This window comes from Daucus carota, chromosome 6, assembly GCF_001625215.2.
Source record: "Daucus carota subsp. sativus chromosome 6, DH1 v3.0, whole genome shotgun sequence".
Taxonomy (NCBI): domain Eukaryota; kingdom Viridiplantae; phylum Streptophyta; class Magnoliopsida; order Apiales; family Apiaceae; genus Daucus; species Daucus carota.
In genome coordinates, this window is record NC_030386.2 from 21,415,592 (window position 1) to 21,438,772 (window position 23,181).

At 32.3% G+C, this 23,181-nt stretch overlaps 1 protein-coding gene across 3 annotated transcripts; it reads left to right on the plus strand.

Moving 5' to 3' along the window:
* The first annotated feature begins 2,904 nt into the window (after positions 1-2,904).
* LOC108225769 (B3 domain-containing protein Os01g0234100) lies at positions 2,905-7,939 on the plus strand. 3 transcript variants are annotated; one of them, XM_017400722.2, is made up of 8 exons: positions 2,905-3,031; positions 3,180-3,260; positions 5,825-5,853; positions 5,977-6,139; positions 6,249-6,455; positions 6,960-7,044; positions 7,133-7,357; positions 7,441-7,688. In XM_017400722.2, exons 2-8 carry the CDS (start codon positions 3,180-3,182, stop codon positions 7,542-7,544), a joined length of 894 nt encoding a protein of 297 aa, XP_017256211.1. In that variant the 5' UTR covers positions 2,905-3,031; the 3' UTR covers positions 7,545-7,688. The 3 variants fall into 3 exon arrangements, with proteins under 3 accessions (XP_017256211.1, XP_017256210.1, XP_017256209.1); XM_017400721.2 differs by having other exon boundaries at positions 2,962-3,087; positions 7,441-7,939; XM_017400720.2 differs by having other exon boundaries at positions 2,979-3,260.
* The last annotated feature ends 15,242 nt before the right edge of the window (positions 7,940-23,181 follow it).

The following is a 23,181-nucleotide window of genomic DNA, read 5'->3' on the forward strand; positions in this document are numbered from 1 at the left end:
AGGCTCTGTTGCGTGGGTGGGTGTGAGGGAGGCCGAATGGCATTGTAGTGAGGCGGCATGGATGGCGACAAGGTGGGGGTTGATAGTGAAATTAGAGCGACGTGGGTGGGAGTGACTAGGGGTGATCACGGTCTGGTTTAAAGCGCAAAATGTGCATAAACCAATCTGATATTAATCCGATCCAAACCGAAACCGAAATGAGGTTTACGGTTTCGGTTTGACTAATTTAAAAACCGTGGTTTGTGGGTTGGTTTCGGTTTTATATTAAACCAACCCGTTATAAAACCGAACCGCATTTTTATATATATACAATATAGATATTTAATATTATATATATACAAAATATTAATTTTATATGAATATATTAATTTTTTAGTTTATATTTGCTGGGTTGTTCTTTAGTTAGTTACCTTATCAATACCAAATACAAATTATAACTCAGATCAATTCAGTAATCCACGACTTCGATCCAAGTTTATGCATTTTATTAGATTAAAGTTTGTCTTTTAATTTAACTATGCGAAATTATGTAAATGGAGACAAAATGATCCTTTATTTTCTAGTATTATTCATGAATCCTCGTCTCCGATTATAAGTCGTCTCTGATTATAAGTCTTAGTCATAAACCGATCAATCCGCTTAACCGAACCATCAAAAACCGCACCGCTTGGTCCGGGTTAATTGGTTTGAGGGTCACAAGTTGGTTTGAGATTTTAAAAAACTGCTAATATATGGTTTGGTTCCGGTTCTACCTCCAATCCGAACCAAACCGGACCGCGATCACCCCTAGGTGTGACAATGAATGAGTGTGGGTGATCACTAAATATAACTCGATTGAAATTTGTAGTTTTTAGTTTAATTTAGTTTTTATTTGATTAGTTGCCTATATACCATTCCACCACAAATTATTAAAATAAAGATTAAATACAAATGAATGCAATCAAGGAGAATGAGAAATGTTGTGAGGTTCGGAGATGGATCGTAAGATGTATTTATCTGTTCTTCAACTTTACCATCTTTTGACATAATTTAATTTTAATAATTAAAATTTAATTTTCCCGTTATTAATGAATCGTATTATTTCAGGGATGAAGTGGAAGTAGCATGGATTTAGAGCTTGGGACGTTTTATTTCGGACATTAAGTTTTATTGTCTAAACTTCCGGAGACATTTTCTTGTCTTTCGGTTAGATAATAAGCTTTTTGAATAAAAAAAACTCCTCGGAGTAGTGGCGTATTCTCGATACGAGCAAGTGCATTTTTGTCAAAAAAAAAAAAAAAAAGGAGAATGAGAAATGTTGTGAGGTTCGGAGATGGATCGTAAGATGTATCTAGCAACGTCAAGGTGAGACCAAGTTTTGACTCTCGGAATGTTTGCAGGCTGTCCGCAGCCTTCATGAGGTTGTGAGTGCAAGGTGTATGGGGGGTGGGGGTGGGGGGTGGGGCTCGGAATGTTTGCAGGCTGTCCGCAGCCTTCATGAGGTTGTGAGTGCAAGGTGTATGGGGGGTGGGGGGTGGGGTGGGGGTGGGTCTGGGTTGGGCTCGGGGTGGGAGTTGGGAAGTAGGGTCCTATATGAGTGATGTGGTGGATGATGTGATATAGGGTAATTTCTCTCAATTTGTGTTTTAGTTTTTATTTTGATTGTTTGTATTTGAGTAATTATCAAGAAATATTAGCTTGAGAATTGTGTATTTTTGTGTATATATAATAATAATATAATATAATTTTAGATTTGTTATAATATAATTATCTAATTCAATAATTTCTCCAACAAGATTAAAACATAAGACTTCTATGGTTAGTTAGATAAATATTATCATTACATCTATAATAAATTTTCCATAATATAAACATTTAATTAAATTGATTTTGATTTGGCGTTTAATTAAATACGTACATAAAATATGTATGTATTTTAATTGTAATTTTCTCGAATATGTATATACATATACATACATATATACATATATATGCTTTGTGGCTGTTTTTTTTGGTTTATCGCAAATATCCAAGCTTGGAAAGCGTTTTGCAAAAAACCGTAACCTTTTTAAATAAATTTACAAAAATACAATCTTACAAAAAAAATTTGCAAAAATATCATTTTCTAATTTATTTTTTTTACAAAAATACGGAAATTGAATTGACAACCATATTGTAAATTCCAGATTGAAAAAAATTTGTTGAATTTTACATTTAATTCCATAATAAGTTGCAAGCGATTACAAAGGGGCCAAATAACCAAAAACAACATAACCTATAAACCCGGAAAAAGTGTTTCCGCACATATAATAGCCGCATATATATAATACCTAAATTACACACACGAGGCATCTTCTTCATTTTACGGCTTCTCTCTCGGTGTGGATACAGTGTAAGCTCTCTCTGCCTCTCTCTACATCTAGTTGAATTCATTTGTTCACATTTCACACAATACACAAAATTGTTTGGTGATGAGTTGAATTGGGAATTGCAAGTTCGTATTCTATGATGGATTGTGGGTGAGGGTAAGACGGCGACGAAGTTGGGATATGCAGTACGGTGATCGGGAATGAGTTGCAACTATTTTTTTTCAACAAAATAAGTAAATTGTATTTAATTGCATTCGATTGAAAGATATTTTCACAATTATCGAAAAATTTCAATTTTTTTTTAAAAAGTAATATTTTTGATAACTATTTTTTTTGGAAGAACATGCTTTGTTGTTCTAGATATTAATAAGGAAATAAAACATTATAGATTTTTTTTCATGATATTAAAGATTTAGTGTCTATAAATGGGCAAAGCCATAGTTAAATAAATTATCCACATAATTACCATGAACTATGTACTTGACCGCAAAAATCCAACGCTTCATCTGCATCTCTCTGTCTCTGTCCGATTTGATTAACTTTTTTGCCTGCCCGCCTGTCTTCCAAGTCCAAACACAACTCAAAGTACATGGAGTATTATACAATATTTCTTGAAATAGAGAGTACAATAGAGAAGGCTACAATCTGAATGATTCAGATATACAAGAATAGATTAACTCAAAGTAAATAAAGATTTTCCCAGTATTGTTTTTAGACAAAACCCAGATCAACATCCATGGTTTTTCTCTCTCTCCACAAGTGTGTGCGTTGTGTGTGTGTATGAAAATGTGTACATATTATGTTATTTTGCTGGGTTTTTTTGTTTCACAGATGAAGCAAAGGTCTAAATTGGAGACAAAGAAAATGGTGGCTGCAGAGAAGGATTGCAGCTCTAAATCCAAGGCCAAGAAAGTAAGAATTTGATTTGATGCCTTCTCTTGATAAGTAGATGTAGTTTGTGCTGTGATCGATTTTTTTCCAGTCCAATTCCTGTTTGATTCATTAGAACTAGCTGTATATAGAAAGCGTAGAAGACTTGTGCATGTTTGCCTGAGCTGAGCTTTTTTGACCGGACTTTAAGCCATTTTCGACGTTAAGTTGAAAAAGTCTACTAGTGTCAAAAGTGGCTTAAAGTTAGAAATAAGCCAAAAACTGACTTAAAACCAGAAGTTGGTATGAGCTAATTTTTTAATTAGTTTATTACATTTTTATGATTTTTTAAATGAGGATCAATTTCAACACTAAAATAACTAAATAAATATTCAAATTCATTGTTATTATTATTTTTTTAATAACTAATAAGTATCTATAGTATAAAATTAGCCTTAAGCTGAGCTCTTGTCGCATTAAGTCACTATAAGCCATAAGTCATACTTTTAAGTCTGCCCAAAAGCGCTCAATTTTTTGCGTCTTTGGACGATTTTTGTTGTGCTTATAACTATCAGATGGATGTCGAAGAACGCTTAACAACTAGGTTCTTGTATTTGTTGTGTCAAGTTGCTGATCTTGTGTCTATCAGTCTTTATGCTTGTTCATTTGGTTCAGCCATAGATTTTTTTCATTTTCTTTTTTCAATTTGGTTATGCCAAATAGCATGGATGCCACACACATTTATCACCTAAGAAAGCTTTGTGGGGATTTGACCTTGTTAGATTGGATTCAGGTTAGGTTCTTTCGTCACTAACTCTTGATGTAGTACATTTTCATTCGTTAAAATGCAAGAGTTAAAAGCCTCTCCACTTGTTCACTCCTTTATTAATCAATTTATGGATTGAATTGATGGACTTGGCTACTTTTCACATCGTAATAGAGAGTTTCTTGTTTTTCTATGATGGACTTTAATCATTGCAATGGGCAGTTGTCATTTATTGGTCCAATAATAAAATTGATGGCTATCAGTTCATCACCAACAATATCAAGTTTTACTGGAGTTTGTGATGAATCAAGGAACATTGATAGAGTAATATCTAATTTTTGCCGCGTTCTTATGTTGTGTTTGGTTGGGGAGAATGGAATGGAATGGAATGAGTAAGAATTTTTATAATTTCTTTTGGGGACAAAGCCGAACTCAAAGATTACATCTCCTTGGGTAGGATCATAATTGTAAAACTTAAATAACGAATAAAGTTCTACAACAAAGATATTAGTATATACTGGTAGCAACCCCCTTTTTATTATATAGCTCATTTGGGACGGTCCTAATGATCTATTATCTAATATAACAAATTGTATAATAAATTGCTATTTCATTTATTCAAATTATGAAATCAATTAAATACAAATGATATCACGGTTACTTGCTTTACATGAGTAGTTTATGTTCTTCTGTGATTGGAATTAGGCGATTAAGTTTCAGGGGGATTGTCTGATGTATTTATGATCTTTTAACTATTTTTTGTGTTGTAAAATGTCGAATTTACTGCATTTTAGTAACAAATACTCGTGTGCTCATTAAATGCATTAAAATCACAGTACCTACAGTTGAGCACACAACTTAGGTCAAAGGAGGGAGCAAGTGTCTAAAGATTCCCGTATTGCCTAAATCTGTTGGAATGCTCCTTTGGTTGCCCAAGGGCCAACGCAGTGCCAAGATGAATAGGATTTAGTAACCACAATACAGTTATTTTAATTAGAATTTTCTTTGCCACTCTAATAATAAGACTATTTATCAGTGCTGTAATTCCCTAAGATTGTGTTTGTGAACATCAAATTCTTATCAAATGATGGATTTAAAGTCACATGAATTGAGTTGCTATTACAGATTCTCAAATTTAAGCTTATGTATCAATGCCATGTAGAATCAATTCAAATCCAAATTGTTTTGGTTATCCAGAGATGTCATTTGCACCATTTCCAGCTTCTAAATGAATTTTAAGCTTAGAAAACAACCCATAATTGTTTTTCAATTCTACTACAATGTACTAAAAAGGTTGAATGGCTTTTATTTTGTGCCTCGATATTGGCACCTAGTAAGAAGCTCTGGTGATCTGGCGTCTCTGTATCCTATATGCTCTCCAACTTTACTGTTAAAATATATTTAAAGACAAAAAAATCTTGCTTATTCATCCTAGAGAGGAATGAGTTGGATTTTACTCGATTAAAATTTGAGACATTGGAATGGAAACAAGAAAAGGTCGGCTGATTTTCGAGGTGATGTCACTCTTGTAATATTATATTCCAATAGCTTATGCATTCATACTTTGGACGGTACTCTTCAGAGTGCAAATTGCTGTCAAATGTTTTCTGCTACTAAATGTGTCTGATTAAATGTATCATTAGCCTTTAGAGTGCTGATACTTATAACCTACGTAGAGGTCATGTATATAAATTAGAAAGGCACTATTATTTGATGAAGTGTCATGAGGAACTTATTATTGTATAGTTTGCTGAGAACTGTTGTATCTATTATAACATATTTTTTTTTGTTATTTGCATAAACTGAATTAATAGTAAATGTGTCTTGTGTTATCTTGCAGGTTGATCCGGCTAATCCAGGAAAAGTGAGGTAAAAATATCTAATTGGAATGCCTTCCCAATATATCCTAATTTATTAAAGGCATATAAATAAATTATTTGTTGGGATGATACATTGCTTTGTCAACTTACCCGCATTTTTTACCAACTTTAGCTATGGACGGAAGAAGACCCTTATTGATAGCCTGTATCAAGATGATGATGCTAAGAAATCTGTTATGGATCGGGCAGAAGAAGTGCTTCGAAGCATACCAGTGGAATATCCTAGATTTTCAAAACCAATGCTCCCATCCAATGTTTCTTATAGTTTCTGGATGGTAAGCATGCCAGACTCTCTCCTTTAACAAAATATGCATATCAGTTTTGTAGCCAATATTGCAATCAATGTATTAAAAAAGTTCTTTGGCATTTATTTTTTGGATGTAGATATTCCCTTTGGAATTTTGTAAGTTTCACATGCCAAAAGAAGATGTCAGAGTTGTTTTGGTGGATGACCATGGAAAACAAAGGGACACAACATATCTCACGAAGCGGCATGGTCTGAGTGCTGGTTGGAGAGGGTTTGCAATGGATCATAGACTATTGGAAGGAGATATTTTAGTATTTCATATGATCTCGGCTTACACATTCAAGGTATTTTTATTTCTCAGTTAGATACTTTTGTGGCTCCTTTAGTTCCACTGTTAGTTTTAACACACAGTTGCAAGCATTAGTCATCGGACTGATTATGGTTGGCTGTTATACTATAAAAACACAAAAAAGCACCCTTATGGCACAGAGTTTGAAAGACGGAATTACCCTTAAAAAGATGATCCTTATGATCCTGTTAAATTCTTGTCACATTTGTGATTACTATATTTGGTCAAATAAGGGTGTGCTTAATGGCGCTTCAAAATTGTGTCTCGCGTTTTTTAAGAAAATTGGCATTAAACAACAGTGGATGTGCTAGAGGAATTGAAAGTGATGCGCATTATGTTATTATAGTAGACATTAGGTGGGAAGTTCCTAAGTTTGATACTTCACTGGTGCCTGTTTTAGTTGCATTTCATTTCTTCATGAATATTAAGCATATGCAAACTTTGATCATTATACTGATTCATGTTGGGGTGCTATGGTGATAAATTACCTGTTGTATAGGTGAATATAGTTCGAGTTTATGGTCTGGATGTGGCAAATGCAGCTCTGATACTTATGCTTATTCAGGATTCTAAAAGCAGAACATGTATGTCTTTTATTATTCTGCTTCTTATTGCTTAAAGTGTATTCCTCATTAAGAATAATCTCATTATATTTGAATTTGAACTTTGAAGATAATAAAGCTAAAGATAGTAGTACCAGTAGAAAATCAGAGAAGAGAGTAAAGAAGCTTGGACAGTTTGAAGACCAATCTGAATGTGATGATTGTAGTGCCGAAGTCCCAGGAGTTGAGAAATATATTACTCCTAAAAAGTCAAAGAAGAGAGTAAAGAAGCTCAGACTCATCGAAGATCATTCTGAAAGACAGGGTGATGATTGTAATGCTGATGTTCCAGAAGGTAAGAGGTTTTAGATGTGTTCTGTTCTGATTAATAAAGATGAAGTAAAAGTACTGATAGTTATAAATCTGACTATTGTTTAGATGAGGGTTCTGGAATTACAGAGTACAAACGGTCCGAGGAACTCAATCATTGTGGAACTCATCTGGTGCAAGATCATCATCTTAACAGCATAGGTTGCATGTAAGACGAATAATTTAGGCCATCCGTCCATGTCTTCAGATAGAGAAAGTGAATGCCTGGGGAATTTTTTGCTCTGGTTGAGTCTGGATAAAAGACCCTCTTAAACTAAGGAGTTTTGCTCTTTGAATGTTGAAAAGTTCTTTCGAGACCTTGAACTAGACTACTAGAGTGTTAGGTGAATGTTTAAAAGTTCTTTTGCAGAGTTTAATTCTCAGGCTGAATCAGTTGGTTGTGACTAATACAGGTTTAGTAGTTTTTTAGATGTACATCAATGTTGTTGAGTTGTACTTTTTGTTTGTAGAGATAAGTCTAGCCATTAAATTCTGTTGGTGGGAATTTTCCATTCTTATACTATTAACAGCATTTAACAATGCGGTAGCTTTCGTTGTTTTAATTTTAGGATTTAGCTTACATACGAAATTTTATGCGTGCGTTAGGGTTTGTACTCGGTCTTGTTAGCTGCAATGTAGAGGCAGTATCAGTTTGTATGCTTAGACATTTAATTAAACAATCTATAGTTGTTGGGTAATGTTTCTCTCTAAAACAAAATATTCTCACAACCTTGGAACCAATGTACCAACCGTTGCTTCTTGTGAAAACAAAATAACTGTACACGACAATAGTAGGGTTCTGTTCCCTCTGACGATTGGTTTTTGGGGCTTGGTACAGAAGAATTGTCTTTTGGGGCCGTTTGGGTGAGTTTAAAAGAAGTGACTTCTTGTTTAAAATAAACAAGTGGAGTAGATTTGAGAAGTTAAGACTTATAAGTTATTAAAATGTTTAAAAAATAAGTAGTAGCCGTGAAACAAAAGTTAGCATTTGCAACTTTTTTTTAAGTGCTTCGAGTTTTTTTATACAAACGAGTCATGAAAAGTAAAAGCCAACTTCTTGGAGAAAGAAGTACTTCTGTTGCCAAACATGCACTAATTAGGTCAATTTTGCTTTTATTTATCAGGGAGAGTACTTTACTTTTGAAAATGTCTTGCTATATCTTTGGTTAAATTTCACTAATAGTCTTGAAATCTATATCTGCATATTTAGTATTTCTAAGCAGCCATTTATAAATATGAAAACTTGTACTCTATTAATCTGAATGTAAATCAGAAGTATATAATAGTATAATGCTAACTTGATAATGCAACACACTTCTTTTGAGACACCCATGTTACCAAATTCTCGTTCTAAGTAGAAATGTACATGCCACTCGTGCAGTTTCGATTATCCACATCTCCAGCTAAGTTGCTGTCAGAAAACCCAGCTAGTATTAGTTACCAGTTCCCTTCGAGTACACACGTACAAAATATACCTAAGTCCTCCTACTAAGCTCCTGTACTGTGTTGCGTTCACCTGCTTCCTTTTTCATCCTTGGTTAACACAACTTTGGGCTCCATCGGGTACTTAATTGAATTGTAGCTTGACATCTCTGCCTTCTCTAGCAATTTCTTTGAGTATGCTGACTGCTTTATCTCTGTCAAATTCTTAATCTCGTCCACCTCGATTCCCAGATAATATGCTAGCTAGTTTGTCAATGTCGGTCATCTCGGACATGCTGCCCATCTCCGTTTTTAACTTTACAATATTAGACACTCGATCCTATTATCAACAGGTCATCCACGTAGACAGCAATGATCAAGCATTCATTTAGCAATAAATTATATTAGAGGTAGGAATAAAATTAGTTGAGATAAAATTATATATAAAAAAAAAACTTAAGAGACGCATTTAACATATATCAGAGGTAGGAATAGAGCAGATTAGTTCATAACTTTATGGGGGCTGAGATAGATCCTATTAAAACATGCAGAAAAACCAAAACTTTATAGATAAGAGGCAGAGAGAGAGAGAGTGGTAAAATAATATTTGATTTTTAATTTATTATTTCATGACAGCGAAATGTCATATTACAAATTTACGACACTATTTATATGACAAATGTTTTATATTTTATACCAAATTTTAGAAGGCCAAGATAAATTATATATATTACTTGTACCAATCATGCATTATTACTAATGATAAGACTATGCTATATATATGATCTCTCGAGAATTGGAGCAACAATGTGGAGATAAGAGGCATATGTTATATAGGTCAAAACGAGAGATGTGTCTTGACATAAAGACCCAAACAAGAAACATATAGAAGTTTATGTGCATCTTATTAAAGGTTTCCACAACATGAAAATTATAACTTTAGCAACAGTGTGCTCATATTTGAATTCGTGTGCTCTACCTCCATCCCCCAGTATGGAAAATTGTTTGCCTCTCCTCCTTGTTAAAGTTATAATTTTCATGTTGTGGAAACTTTTAATAAGATGCGTAGAAACTTCTATATGTTCCTTGGTTGGGTCTAGTAGTACTCACAATGATGCCACCACATACAAGTTCTATCCCCTTAGTTATACCTTCAAAGTTATAATGCTCCTCTGTGCCTGCCTTGTAGCAAAATCATTCACAAATTTATTCCTAGGTTTTCTGATTCAAACAATGAATGTATGAAATCTTTACTAATTGTCTTTTTTAACATAGAAATGGTTGCTAGATCTACAAATTATATGCCCGTAATTTATAAACACAGCCGGCTCTCATTTAAGGTGTTATTTCAGTTCTCTCTACAACAACACAATGTACCTGTGATGTGATTTGTCAAACAACACAACACAAGATTGAAAATACTAGATAATCATTATATTTTTATTTTCAAATAAAAAATACTCTGATATAACTACAACTATTATAAACCACTACTAATCAACTCAAACATACCGAAAATCCACATATCCAATAATAAGCACCATGGATCTAACCTGATAAGAACACAAATTCACTTGTGTCAATTGCGATTTCAATACTTGGCGTACATTCAACTGCTCCTCAATTTTTTGGATTCCCTCAATGCACAAAAAATTGCAACCTTGTAGCAATTCCATTTGTTTTGGCAAGGTGATGATTTTGTTGGACTGTACGCCCGAGTCAGGGGCCAAAACACTACTAAAAACTAGGCACCACCACATTAACAAATGTGTCGGCCCCAAACGAGAGAAAATGATATTTTGTTGAATTTAATTTATATTATTTATGAATATATATCATTATTCAATTAAATTTTGCTCATTAATCGTATATTGTATCTTTTATTTAATAAAAATAGATAATAAGTACACTATATAATAAATAACATATTTTAATATACATTTTTTTATTTTGAGATAACTTTACTATTTTTTTGTCACTTATTAAAAATAAATAATACACTAGAAGAGTATTTCTTATAATTTGAATCAAAATATTAAATCATACAATTATATATTTATTAAATATCACCATTTAAATAAATTTTGAATATTGGTTAATTATGTATTGTAATTTTCATTTAACAAAGATAAAAAATAGATATGTCATATTATATATAAGAAAATATAAATTAAATAAAAAAATATATGAAATTTTCAATACAAAATAATAGACCCTTAATAAAGATAATACTTATATGTGTGTGTATTATAAAAAGTCATAAGCACGATATATTATGAATTAATTTAATAGAATTTAAATTATAAAATAGCACATTTCCAAGCATTATATATTTATATATAATAAAATAATTTTTCAAATATTTTAGAAATATAGTAAGCATACCTTTTGTTTTGTATAAGTTATTGGATTTTCTGCCTAAGACAAAAAATTGAGAAAATAAACATATGATATACATTGACAATATATTATTATTTTTTTGACAAATGCAAGAAAATTTCATTAACTCGAACATAATACAGTCGGGACAAACCCCAACTGCCGATACAACCAGGTGGTAAAACAAATAACATACTAAAAACAATTAGATGATTTGATTCCTGATCGTTTAACACATAGAATTTAACAATTCTTGAAGCTAAAAACGAAATCAAAGACATCCCAAGCGATCCAAATTGCACCAACACCTCTGGAAATAATAACACCCTATCACATAAAAACCATTGTTAGCACAATGTTAAGAAACACCAATCGCATAAATTGAGATTGGAGAAGTGGTACCACAGCTATCTACATGCCGGACACCAGCTATAGACATGCCGAAAACACCCCAGCTATCTACATGCCGGATACCAGCTATAGACATGCCGAAAGTGTAAACCCGTGAATGATGAACGATCTTTGGTTGTGAAAGGTGAGCTGTTGCAATAATCACCACTGTCCCAGATTCGATACAGTTTTTGCAGATCACCAAATATATCAATAAACTCGTTCTCAACAGATCCAACACTAAATAGATCCAACCATAACTAGACGGAAACATAACCAAACACTCCAACAGGAGAGACAAAACACACACTCCAAAAAGAGAGACACACAAACGCCCAAAAAATTGGGTTTTATTGAAAGAAAACTAACAAGAGTAAAAGATAAGGAAGAGATTGGGGCTTTCCACCGGAGAAAACCAGTGGAAGCCCCTCGATATCTTATTAATTTCAAGTGGTGGACTGATTACAAATTACATTGAAAATATATTAATTTATCTATAATTTGTTACTTTTTTTTACCTAGTAACCCGCAACCGACGCGAACGAAGGTAAACGGCATCGAGTAATAATCACAAATTCTCCTCCCTTTGTGATTAGCAAGCATAATACACATATTTTCCATTAAAATATGAAAATTTTAGCATATTCATTATTTTATATATAGAATATTTATTATTCATTTTTATTAAGTAAAAATATAATATAGAATTAATGAGTGTTTTAAATTTATTTAAATAAAGATATAAATATTTTTAAAATGATATAAACTATATTTGAAAATAATAATGGAAAATTTATTAGTATTTTTTTAGTTATATGGTTTCTATTGTTTTATATTGTCTTCTAGTTGTTTTTCATGTATTTTAATTTATTTATATTCTAAATTTTTTGTATTACTCGAAAGTAGAAAATTAAAGTACTTATGGTGTAAAACGATATCACATAAATTATGCTTACTATATTTCTAAAATGCCGGGAAAACTATTAATTTATATATAAATATATAATACTTGGGAATACAATATTCAACAATTTTAAATTCTATTACGGTTTAATCCATAATGTGTCCTAATAAATAATATGTAGTTAATATTATCACGTAGGTATGATTTGTTATTTATTTTGTTTTTAAAATATGATATTATTAATTTTTTTATATAGTATATAATTTGTGTGTAAAATATAATATATTCAATCCTTGTCTTAATTAATGGAAAATTGCAATTTATATTCAACTAGCGTTTAAAATTTAATAAAATAGTTATGATATGAAAATAATTACACGAATATATGTTTTAATTTATAAAAATATAAAAACTATATATAGAAGTCCAATATTTTATTTCAAATCATGAGGATATATTCTATTATTTTATTATTTATTTTTAATAACTAAAGTTTCTCAATCAAATAAATTTGAATATTAACATATATTATTTAATATATAGTATATTAAATATTTTTTTTATTGAGTAAAAGATATATTAGATAATTAACGAGCATTTTAATTTAATTGAATAATGATATTTCATTAGTGATAAAAATTAATTTTACTATATTAGCTAGACTATGGCTAGAGTGTTGCTCCAAGGGTTTTAATCATAGAAAAATATAAAGTGTAAATGTTAGGATTTACTTGATCTTATCAATTAATTTAGTATCTTATATGTTAGTTATTTATTAGCAGAAATAATTTCCACGCATATTCTCCGTTTTGGTTCCTTAAAAATAGCAAGAGTCAGTTATCTTTATTTTGTATTGGCTCGTATAACCCTCTCCCATTTCTAATTAATATTAAACTTTAAGGCTGCTTTCTTTTGGTATTTATAATCCTAGATTTAGTAACTGTGGTATTAGAGCCACCAAAGGCATGAGTTAAGAGAGAAATTGTGAGAGGAAAACACTAAAGATATTGTGAGATAAGTGAGTGACTGAAACACTAGGTGAATATGAGAAGGTCATTAATACCAAGCATTCCAAAGTTTGAAGGTGACTGCGATCACCAGATGGAGAACCTCTTGAGATCAAAGGAATACTCAGTATTGTAGAAACTAGTTACACTAAACCTCCAGGAAAATAAAAATTTTGGAATTGCTGAAAAGGAAAGCTTAGAGGAACTAAAGCTAAAGGATAGGCAAAGAATTATTTGTTTCAATCAATTGACAAATTAGTTCTAAAAACTATCATATAAAAGGACACATCAAAACAATTGTGGGATTCTTTGAAGAGAAAATATCAAGGAAATAAAAAGAGTTCAGCGTGCCCAACTCCAAACACTCAATGGAGTTCTTGAGATGAAAATTGGTAAATCAGTAAATGCTGGAGAAGCTATGTTAGATGTGAATATTATCGAGAAATCTTACGCACTTTGACGGAGAAATTCAATTATATAGTTTGCTCCATAGAAGAGTCAAAGGATATAGATCACTGGATGAATAGCTCATTGCTTGTACATCAGCAGAATATCGAAAGGTTAATGGTGAAGAACAGACCCTTAAAGTTACAAGTGGTGAAATAATCGGGGGAAGATGACGTGGATATACCAGAGGCACGGAGGAAGAGGACGCGGAGGAAGACAACCTTTCACTAAGGCCAACATCGAGTGCTTCAAGTTTCAAAAGTTTGGTCCCTCTCAGTATGAGTTCCTTTACTCGGATAAATTAAAATGTCAACTTTGCAGAGTTTGATTAAGAGATGGTACTCATGGCTCATGTTGAGATGGATGATTACACAAAGAATGGATGTGGTTTTTGGATTCCGGATTTAGAACTCGGAACCTTTCATTTGGATGAAATATCATTCAAAAAAGATGTGCGAAACTCGATATATAATACTTTTAAGAATTACGACTAACAATATATTGATATTTTTTATAAAAAAATTTTAAATGGGTATCTCATTTGAGTCAGTTATATAATGTGACCCACTTGATGCATTTGAACGCAGTAAGTAACCTATTTGATAATTAATCTATTGTGTAAATATGATTGGGATGAAAGTTGTAGCAAAAAATATAATGATAATTTTAAGATGAATGTAACGTAATGGATAAAATAGTAATTTTAAATTAAGTGTAGCACAAGGGGTAAAATGGAAATTTCCAATTAAATGTAAAATTAATATAAAAAGATAAGACTAGTATTAGGCATCAATTAATCCCTAATTGAAAAACTAAAGACTAATCATTTGAAGAAAGGAGGATCGCTAGTGCTAGTCACAGTCTTACAAAGTCGTTCAATCTCGAACATTATCATTGTTCCATCATGGTAAGTACTTGATTCTCACTTTTTCTCTGTAGGGATCTAGATTTGTATATTTTATTATATGTGAATCGTACATGGTGTTGTATAAGTACTTGATTCTCAATTCTCAGTATTGGATCTAGATTTGTATACTTTATATATAGATCGCACATGCTTTGGTATAATTATGAGATATTGTAGCCGATCACTTTGATATATGGTGCCAAAAAGCTTTGAAGCTTGAGTTAGCAACTCTTATAGTAACAAGGATGATGAATTTATTTATTTTCCATTTATTTCCGCTTATGACATTTATACATTTTATTATATAGCAATTTATACAATTTTAGTATCTACTCACACAATCTTATCTCACATATAATAGAAACCTTTAAATTAATAATTTGTAAAGAGATTGTCCCTTTAAATTGATAAAAACATTCTAGGCCCAAGTCAGAATATATATTAACATTAAGCAATTCATAAATCAGAAATTTAAATTTTACAGTAAATTATAGTGTTTAATCTTGGCTCAGTCCTTATATAAAGCGATGTTTATAATTATATACATATTTTATACAATTTATGGATATGAATTGTTATGGATTAAAAAATATGTGGGTGAACTTCGTGTTTTTAGCTGCTCTCGTGACGAAATTCAACTGTCTTTATGAGATGCCTAGGTACTTTTAACTGAATAAATCAAAGACCAATTCAAAAACATAGTTCAAGTTGTGCGGGGTAGATCCCTATATGGTAGTTTCTCAAGTCTTTTTTTTTTGACAGAAAAGTAGTTTCTTAAGTCTTTGAAATAGAATAAAAGTAGGTATTTCAGATAGAATAAAGTTAATCCTTCATCTTTATTTTAAGTAGTTGATGCTTATCCATGAGTCTTGATAGTCATCCCTGAAATAGTTAGAATTTATATATAACTCTAATGTTTTGAATTATTTTAGTAGCTTCTTGAGTGGGCTTGAAGTTACAAATATGGGCTTTGAAGGGATGGGGGCCCGTGCCTTGATGTTTGACAACCCACTTATCTTAAGAGTGGATGCACATTGCGCTTTTATTAAGCTTGATTAATTAATTATTAAAATAATTAATAAATTAGAGCAAGTCCAACAGTAGGGCTGTTCACGAACCGAGTCGAGCCGAGTTTTAGATTTTTTCTTATCGAACCGAGCCGAGCCGAGCTTTCTTATCGAACAAAAAATTGTGTTCGAGCTCGAGCTCGTTAACTAACGAGCCGAACACGAGCTTGTTCACGAACAAATACGAGTCGAGCCAAGTCGAGCCGAGTCTGAAAAATTAAGGTCAAATCCCTACTTGGCTCTTAAAATAGCAAGCAAAATAAAAAAATTTAGTGTTTTTTGATGGTACCATATTATAGTTAATATTCTCCTGATCGATTTGATATATTATATGTTGAATTCGGCATTCAATAACATGTATATATTACGAAATTATTTAAAAAATATTGTATTTTTTCGAGCTTTAACGAGCCGAACGAGTTCGAGCCGAGCTCGAGCCGAACACACTAAAAGCTCAGCTCGAGCTCGTTTTCTTAACGAACACATTTATGTGTTCGAGCTCGAGCTCGAGTTCTTAACGAACCGAGCCGAACCGAGCTTTTATCGAGCCGAGCTCAAGTTTGTTCGCAAACAGCTTTGTTCGTTAACATCTCTATCCAACAGTGTCCTAACAAGTGCCTTATAAATATAATAAAAATAGTGTCCTAGTAATTTAGGACATCTTTTTGATACATGAACTCCAACAACATGTCTTATAATTATGCTTTATTATTAAACAAATAATTTATTTGAATTAGAAATGGAGGGAAGTGAAAAAGTAAGAGGAGAGAGATGCATTGAAGTGGTGGAAAGTTAATATTTTAATGTGAAAATTAGTTTAGGACATGCTTTTGTCTACTTTCCGTTCTTTGGTAAGTACAAACTTTACAACAATTTCATCGCTCTCGATACAAAATTTGATGACGTATATGAATGTGCTTACTATAACCGTGGAAGACAGGATTCTTGGTCAAGTCTATAGCTGACTTGTTATCAACGTAAATTACCACTGAACTTGGACCAACATCAGTTAACTGTATTAACAAATTTCTTAACCAAATTCCTTGGCATGCAGCAGCTGTGGCTGTCATATATTCAGTTTCACAAGAAAATAAGGCAACACACTTCTGCTTTTGAGACACCCATGTTATCAAATTCTCGTTCAAGTAGAAATACATGTCGCTCGTGCTGTTTCGATTATCCGTATCTCCAGCTAAGTTGCTGTCAGAAAACCCAGCTAGTATATAGTTACTAGTTCCCTTCGAGTACACCAACCCATATTCAAGTGTCTCCATCACATATTTACCAACTGCGTAGGCAATATGCGCCCTGGTGTGAACCAAATACCTCAGTATTAAATTGGAAATATGCCATTGTTGCCAAATGCAATGAGGATTTAACAACCGCTATTTGAATATTGGAAATAGAACTTTCCTCTTGGTTTGTTAACATTCATCGAGGACGGTTGCAAAATGCTCTAATTGACTTATGGTTTTTTAATGCCACAAGGATTAAATTGAAAACTTAGGTGGTTGTTAAATAGAGACCGAATATTGGCATAAAAAAGACTAATAATTTGGGATATTTTATATTTGAACTTGAATATTGGTAGTACAGTGGAATAAGTAGGATTATACTTGATTACAATTTGAGAAAATCGAATAAAAACAACCATTTGATTAGCCTAGGCTTTCATACTTATTGAGACAGTCCTCTTGAAAGTGCTAATTTTGTCATATATTTTCTTCTAATACCGCACTAAAATTCGATGAAATTTCATATAGAATTTGATAGTGAACATTTTGTTGAAAATGTCTATTCATACATATTTCTTTCTAAATTGCAAAATTGTCTTGTGTTCTCTAGCAGGGCAATCTGGTTGATCAAGGAGAAGTGAGGTAAAATATTCTATTAAAATCATTGTCCCTAATTTGTAATATGCTAAAACCAAATTAGTTAATAGTCTTTATAATGATGCATAGTTTTATTAACTTATCTTGTTTTTGACAACTTTAGCTCGACCCGGAGGCAGACTCGTATTGATAGCCTATATCAAGATGAGGATTCTAAGAAATCTGTTATGGAACGGACAGAAAAAGTGCTGCAAAACATACCGGATCAATATCCTAAATTTTTAAAACCGATGGTTGAGTCCAGTGTTTCCAAGAGTTTTTGGTTGGTATGCATCTCGTTCTCTCCCCTTAAAACTATTTGTTTTTTGGTTTTGTAGACAAAGTCATTATTAAATTAAAAAAAATTATTTATTTGGAATATAGATATTACCAGCCGACTTTTGTAATTTGTACATGCCAAGCGAAGATGTTAAAGTTGTCTTGGTAGATGAAGCTGGTCGAGAGAGTGACACCACATATCTAACAAAACACCATGGTCTTAGTGCTGGTTGGAAAAGGTTTGCAACCGAGCATGAGCTTGTAAAAGGAGATGTGTTGGTCTTTCATATGATCACACGTTACGTATTTAAGGTATTTTTTTTCTAACTTAGATACTTTGTGCCTGTTGAAGTTCCACCCTTAATATTTGCCGTTAACACACAGATTGAAGCATCACTTAATTATGATACTGATTTTTGTTGGCTATTAAACAATTTGATCATGCTTTTGCTCATGGGTAACTGTTAACATATCTATAACAATCTTGTTTGAAATCTATTTATGCAAAACTTTATTATTAGGATATAACCATGACAAAATGGTTGGTCAAACTTATGGAGAAATGGTGTACAGGGATGTGTAGAGGAACTAAAATCGTTGCATAAGTGTATAATGTTTCTGTAGACATTAAATACGAAGTTCCTCGATGAGATACTTCATTAGTGCATGTTTAAGTTGCATTTCATCACATAATGTTTTTGTAGATATTAAGTGTGAAGTTCCTGGATCAGATACTTCATTAGTTCATGTTTATGTTGCATTTCCTTTTTCTTAGATAATAGGCAGATTCAAATATATTGATTATTATACTGATTCTTATTGCGGGTGCTATTTTGATAAATACTTGGTCCCATGTTTTATAGGTGAATATAGTCAGAGTTTGTGGTCTGGGTGTGACAGATGCAGCTCTACTACTTATGCGTATTCACGATTCTGAATATAGAATTGGTATGTATTATATTACTTTGCTTCTAGCTTTCTGCTCCTTAATTAGAGTGTGTGTCCTCATCATCCCAAACTCATAATAATTTAAATATATATATTTTGAAGGTAATGATGTTGCAGATCATTTTGAAAGACAGCTGGATGACTGTAATGTTGATAGAGAAGGTAAAAAGTTTAAGATCTGTTTTGATAAGTAATATTCCCTCAGTCCCTTTAGGTTATTAACGTTTTGGATAGATGGTCCGGCATGCGTTTTAAAACTACTATATAGTTTAGTTTCATAAATTATCTTAATTATTTTTCCTTCTAAATAAAAATTTAGTGTTCAAACTTTTATTTTAAAAATAAAAATGTCAAAAATAAATTATGGAGCTATATTTATACTTTATGTACGTTTTAAAATGTGTGTCAAGTAATAGAAAAAAACTGTTAACAAAATAGAAGGGACGAAGGGATCGAGTAATATAATAGCAAAAGTACTGATAGTTATAATTTTGACTTCTGTGTAGATGAGTGATCTGGAATTACAGAGTAACTGTGCAATGGGCTCAATCACTATGGAACTCATCTTACGGAAGATCATTATAGTAACAGCATAGATTGCCAGTAATATGGAGGATCAATCCGTCCAGATCTTGCAAATTATTTGAGAAATTGAATTTCTATGAAGTTCCTAGCCCATGTTAAGTATGTGGTTTATTTGTTGAGAAATTGTGCTCAAAGGATGCTGATAGATTCTCTTGACCTTGTTAGCTAAAGAGTTGTTTGGTTTAAATCTCAGGCTACACGTTGATTGTGGCCTAAGAAAGGTTTCAATAGCGTTTTAGATGCATAATAATGTTGTTGAATTATACATGTGTTTGTAGAGTTAAGTCCGCAGGTAAATTGCAGGATTTTTAAATAAGATATAAAAAAAAACAATATTCAACTTGAACATGCAGAGTAATGAAGTATTTAATTGAGGAACTTCGCACCTTAATGTCTACAAAAACATTATGTGATGAAATTCAACTTAAACAGGCACTAATTAGCAAAAAAAAAAAAAACTTGAACAAGCACTAAAGAAGTATCTAATCAAGAAACTTTTCACCTGATATCTACAAGAACATTATGCCCAAGCCCAGCACTTTCAGTTCCTCTACACAGCCTTGTACACCATTTCTCTGTAAGTTTGACCCGCATTTTCTCAAGGTTACATGATAATAGTAATGTTTTGGATAAATATTTTCCAAAACAATATTGTTATAACTATGTCAACAGTTACGCATGAGTAAATGCACGATTAATTTATATAACATCCAAAAAAATAGTCTCATAATTACTGATGCTTGCATCTACGTGTTAACTGCAAATATAAAGTTTGGAGCTCCAACGGGCACCAACAAAATATCTAGGTGTGAAAAAATACCTTGAATATGTAAGGTGCGATCATATGAAAGACCAATACATCTCCTTTCACCAGCTCAAGCTCCGTTGCGAACCTTTTGCAACCAGCACTTAGACCATGGTGTTTTGCTAGATAAAAGTATTGTGAGGTAAAAGTATTGTTAATCAAGGAGAAGTGAGGAATATTATATTGTAATCATTGCTCCTTATTTGTAATATGCTAAAAGCAAATAAGTTAATAGTCTATAATAATGATGCATAGTTGTATCAACTTATCTTGTTTTTGACAACTTTAGCTCGAGCGGGAGGCAGACTCTTATTGATAACCTATATCAAGACGAGGATTCTAAGAAATCTGTTTTAGACATAAGAATATATATTATTAAATAAGCTATTGAGAGGAACAAAATTGAACTTTCTACCGGTATAAGGACCATTATGTGGAACGACCGACTTACCAGCCTTGATCGTTAGCCGTTGCTACGGAAGCGACCGAGCTCCTGGAGAAGAAAATCAATATATCATTTATGGAGAGTCTTATCATTGGTAATGCATGAGTACTAATTTGGCACAAAATATTATTCATATAAATAGTTTTGTAAAGTAATATGACGTGTAGCGGTCATGAATTAATAAATAAGAAACAGAAACAGAATGATATTTCATCACACGCTCTCTCTCTCTCCCTCTTGTCCTCCCTATAAAGACTTTATTTTTCCGCTAAATCAAGGACCAGTGAGGTAAAAATATTGTTAATCAAGGAGAAGTAAGGTAAAAATATTGTATTGTAATTATTGCCCCTTATTTGTAAATATTCTAAAAGCAAATAAATTAATAGTCTATAATAATGATGCATAATTGTATCAACTTATCTTTTTTTTTTGACAACTTTAGCTTGAGCGGGAGACAAACTCTTATTGATAGCCTATATCAAGACGAGGATTCTAAGAAATCTGTTATAGATCGGGCAGAAAAAGTGCTTCAAAGCATACCAGTTTAATATGCTAAATTTTCAAAACCGATGGTTCAGTCCAATATTTCCAACAGTTTTTGGTTGGTATGCATCTCATGCTCTCCTAGTAAAACTATTTGCTTATTGGTTTTGTAGACAAAGTCGTCATTATTGAATTAAAAAATTTCTTTTGTATTTATTTCGAATATAAAATTTATTAGTCGACTTCTGTAATTTGTACATGCCAAGTGAAGATGCTAAAGTTGTCTTGGTGGATGAAGCTTGCCAAGAGAGGGACACAACATATCTAGCAAAACACCATGGTTTGAGTGCTGGTTTGAAAAGGTTTGCAATGGAGCATGAGCTTGTGAAAGGAGATGTATTGGTCTTTCATATGATCACACATTACATATTCAAGGTATTGGTTTTCTCATTTAGATACTTTGTTTGTACTCTTTGAAGTTCCACCCTTAATATATTTCGATCGGGCATTTACTCATGCGTAACGGTTTACATATGTAAGGGTGGAACTTCAACAGGTACAAACAAAGTATCTAAATGAGAAAAAAATATCTTGAATATGTAAGGTGCGGTCATATGAAAGACCAATACATCTCCTTTCAAACACTCATGCTCCGTTGCAAACCTTTTCCAACTAGCACTCAGACCATGGTGTTTTGCTAGATATGTCGTGTCCCTCTCTTGGCCAACTTCGTCCAATAAGACAACTTTAACATCTTCACTCGGCATGCACAAATTACCAAATTCGACTGGTAATAATATCTATATTCGAAATAAATACAAAAGAATTTTTTTAATTTTATAATGGCGACTTTGTCTACAAAACTAATAAAACAAATACTTTTAAGGGGAGAGTATGAGGTGTATGCCAACCAAAAACTGTTGGAAACATTGGACTGAACTATCGATTTTGGAAATTTAGGATATTGAACAGGTATGCTTTGAAGCACTTTTTCTGCCCGATCTATAACTTTCTTAAAATCCTCGTCTTGATATAGGCCATTAATAAGAATTCGCCTCCGGCTCGAGCTAAAGTTGTCAAAAACAAGATAAGTTGATAGAACTATGAATCATTATTAAAGACTATTAACTTAATTGCTTTTAGAATATTACTAATAAGGGGCAATGATTACAATAGAATAATTTTACCTCACTTCTCCTTGATGAACTAAATTGCCCTGCTAGAGAACAGAAAACAGCTTTACTATTTATCAAATTATACAGTCGTTATTATATTTAATTAAATAAGATATTGAGAGGAACAAAACTGAACTTTCTACCGGTATAAGGACCATTGTGTGGAACGACCGACTTACTAGCCTTGATTGTTAGCCGTTGCTACGGAAGCGAGCGAGCTCCTGAGAAGGAAATCAATATATCATTTATTAAGAGTTTTATCATTGGTAATGCATGGGTACTAATTTGGCACTAAATATTAGTCATATAAATAGTTTCGTAAAGTAATATGACGTTTAGCGGTCATGAATTAATAAATAAGAAAGAATGATATTTCATCACACGCACTCTCTCTCCCCCTCTCTTGTCCTCTCTATAAACACTTTATTTTTCCAGTAAATCAAGGAGAAGTGAGGTAAAAATATTTGTAAATTAAGGAGAAGTGCGGTAAAAATATTGTATTGTAATCATCCCCTTATTTGTAATATGGTAAAAGCAAATATATTAATAGTCTATAATAATGATGCATAATTGTATCAACTTATCTTGTTTTTGAAAACTTTAGCTTGAGCGGGAGGCAGACTCGTATTGATAGTCTATATCAAGACGAGGATTCTAAGAAATCTGTTATAGATCGGGCAAAAAAAGTGCTTCAAA

Excerpts from the sequence above, each read along its gene's own strand:
- LOC108225769 (XM_017400720.2), top strand. The coding sequence starts at position 3,129 with ATGAAAATGTGTACATATTATGTTATTTTGCTGGGTTTTTTTGTTTCA. Across the intron at positions 5,854-5,976 it reads GCTAATCCAGGAAAAGTGAG|CTATGGACGGAAGAAGACCC; the intron begins GTAAAAATATCT and ends TACCAACTTTAG. Across the intron at positions 7,045-7,132 it reads GGATTCTAAAAGCAGAACAT|ATAATAAAGCTAAAGATAGT; the intron begins GTATGTCTTTTA and ends TGAACTTTGAAG.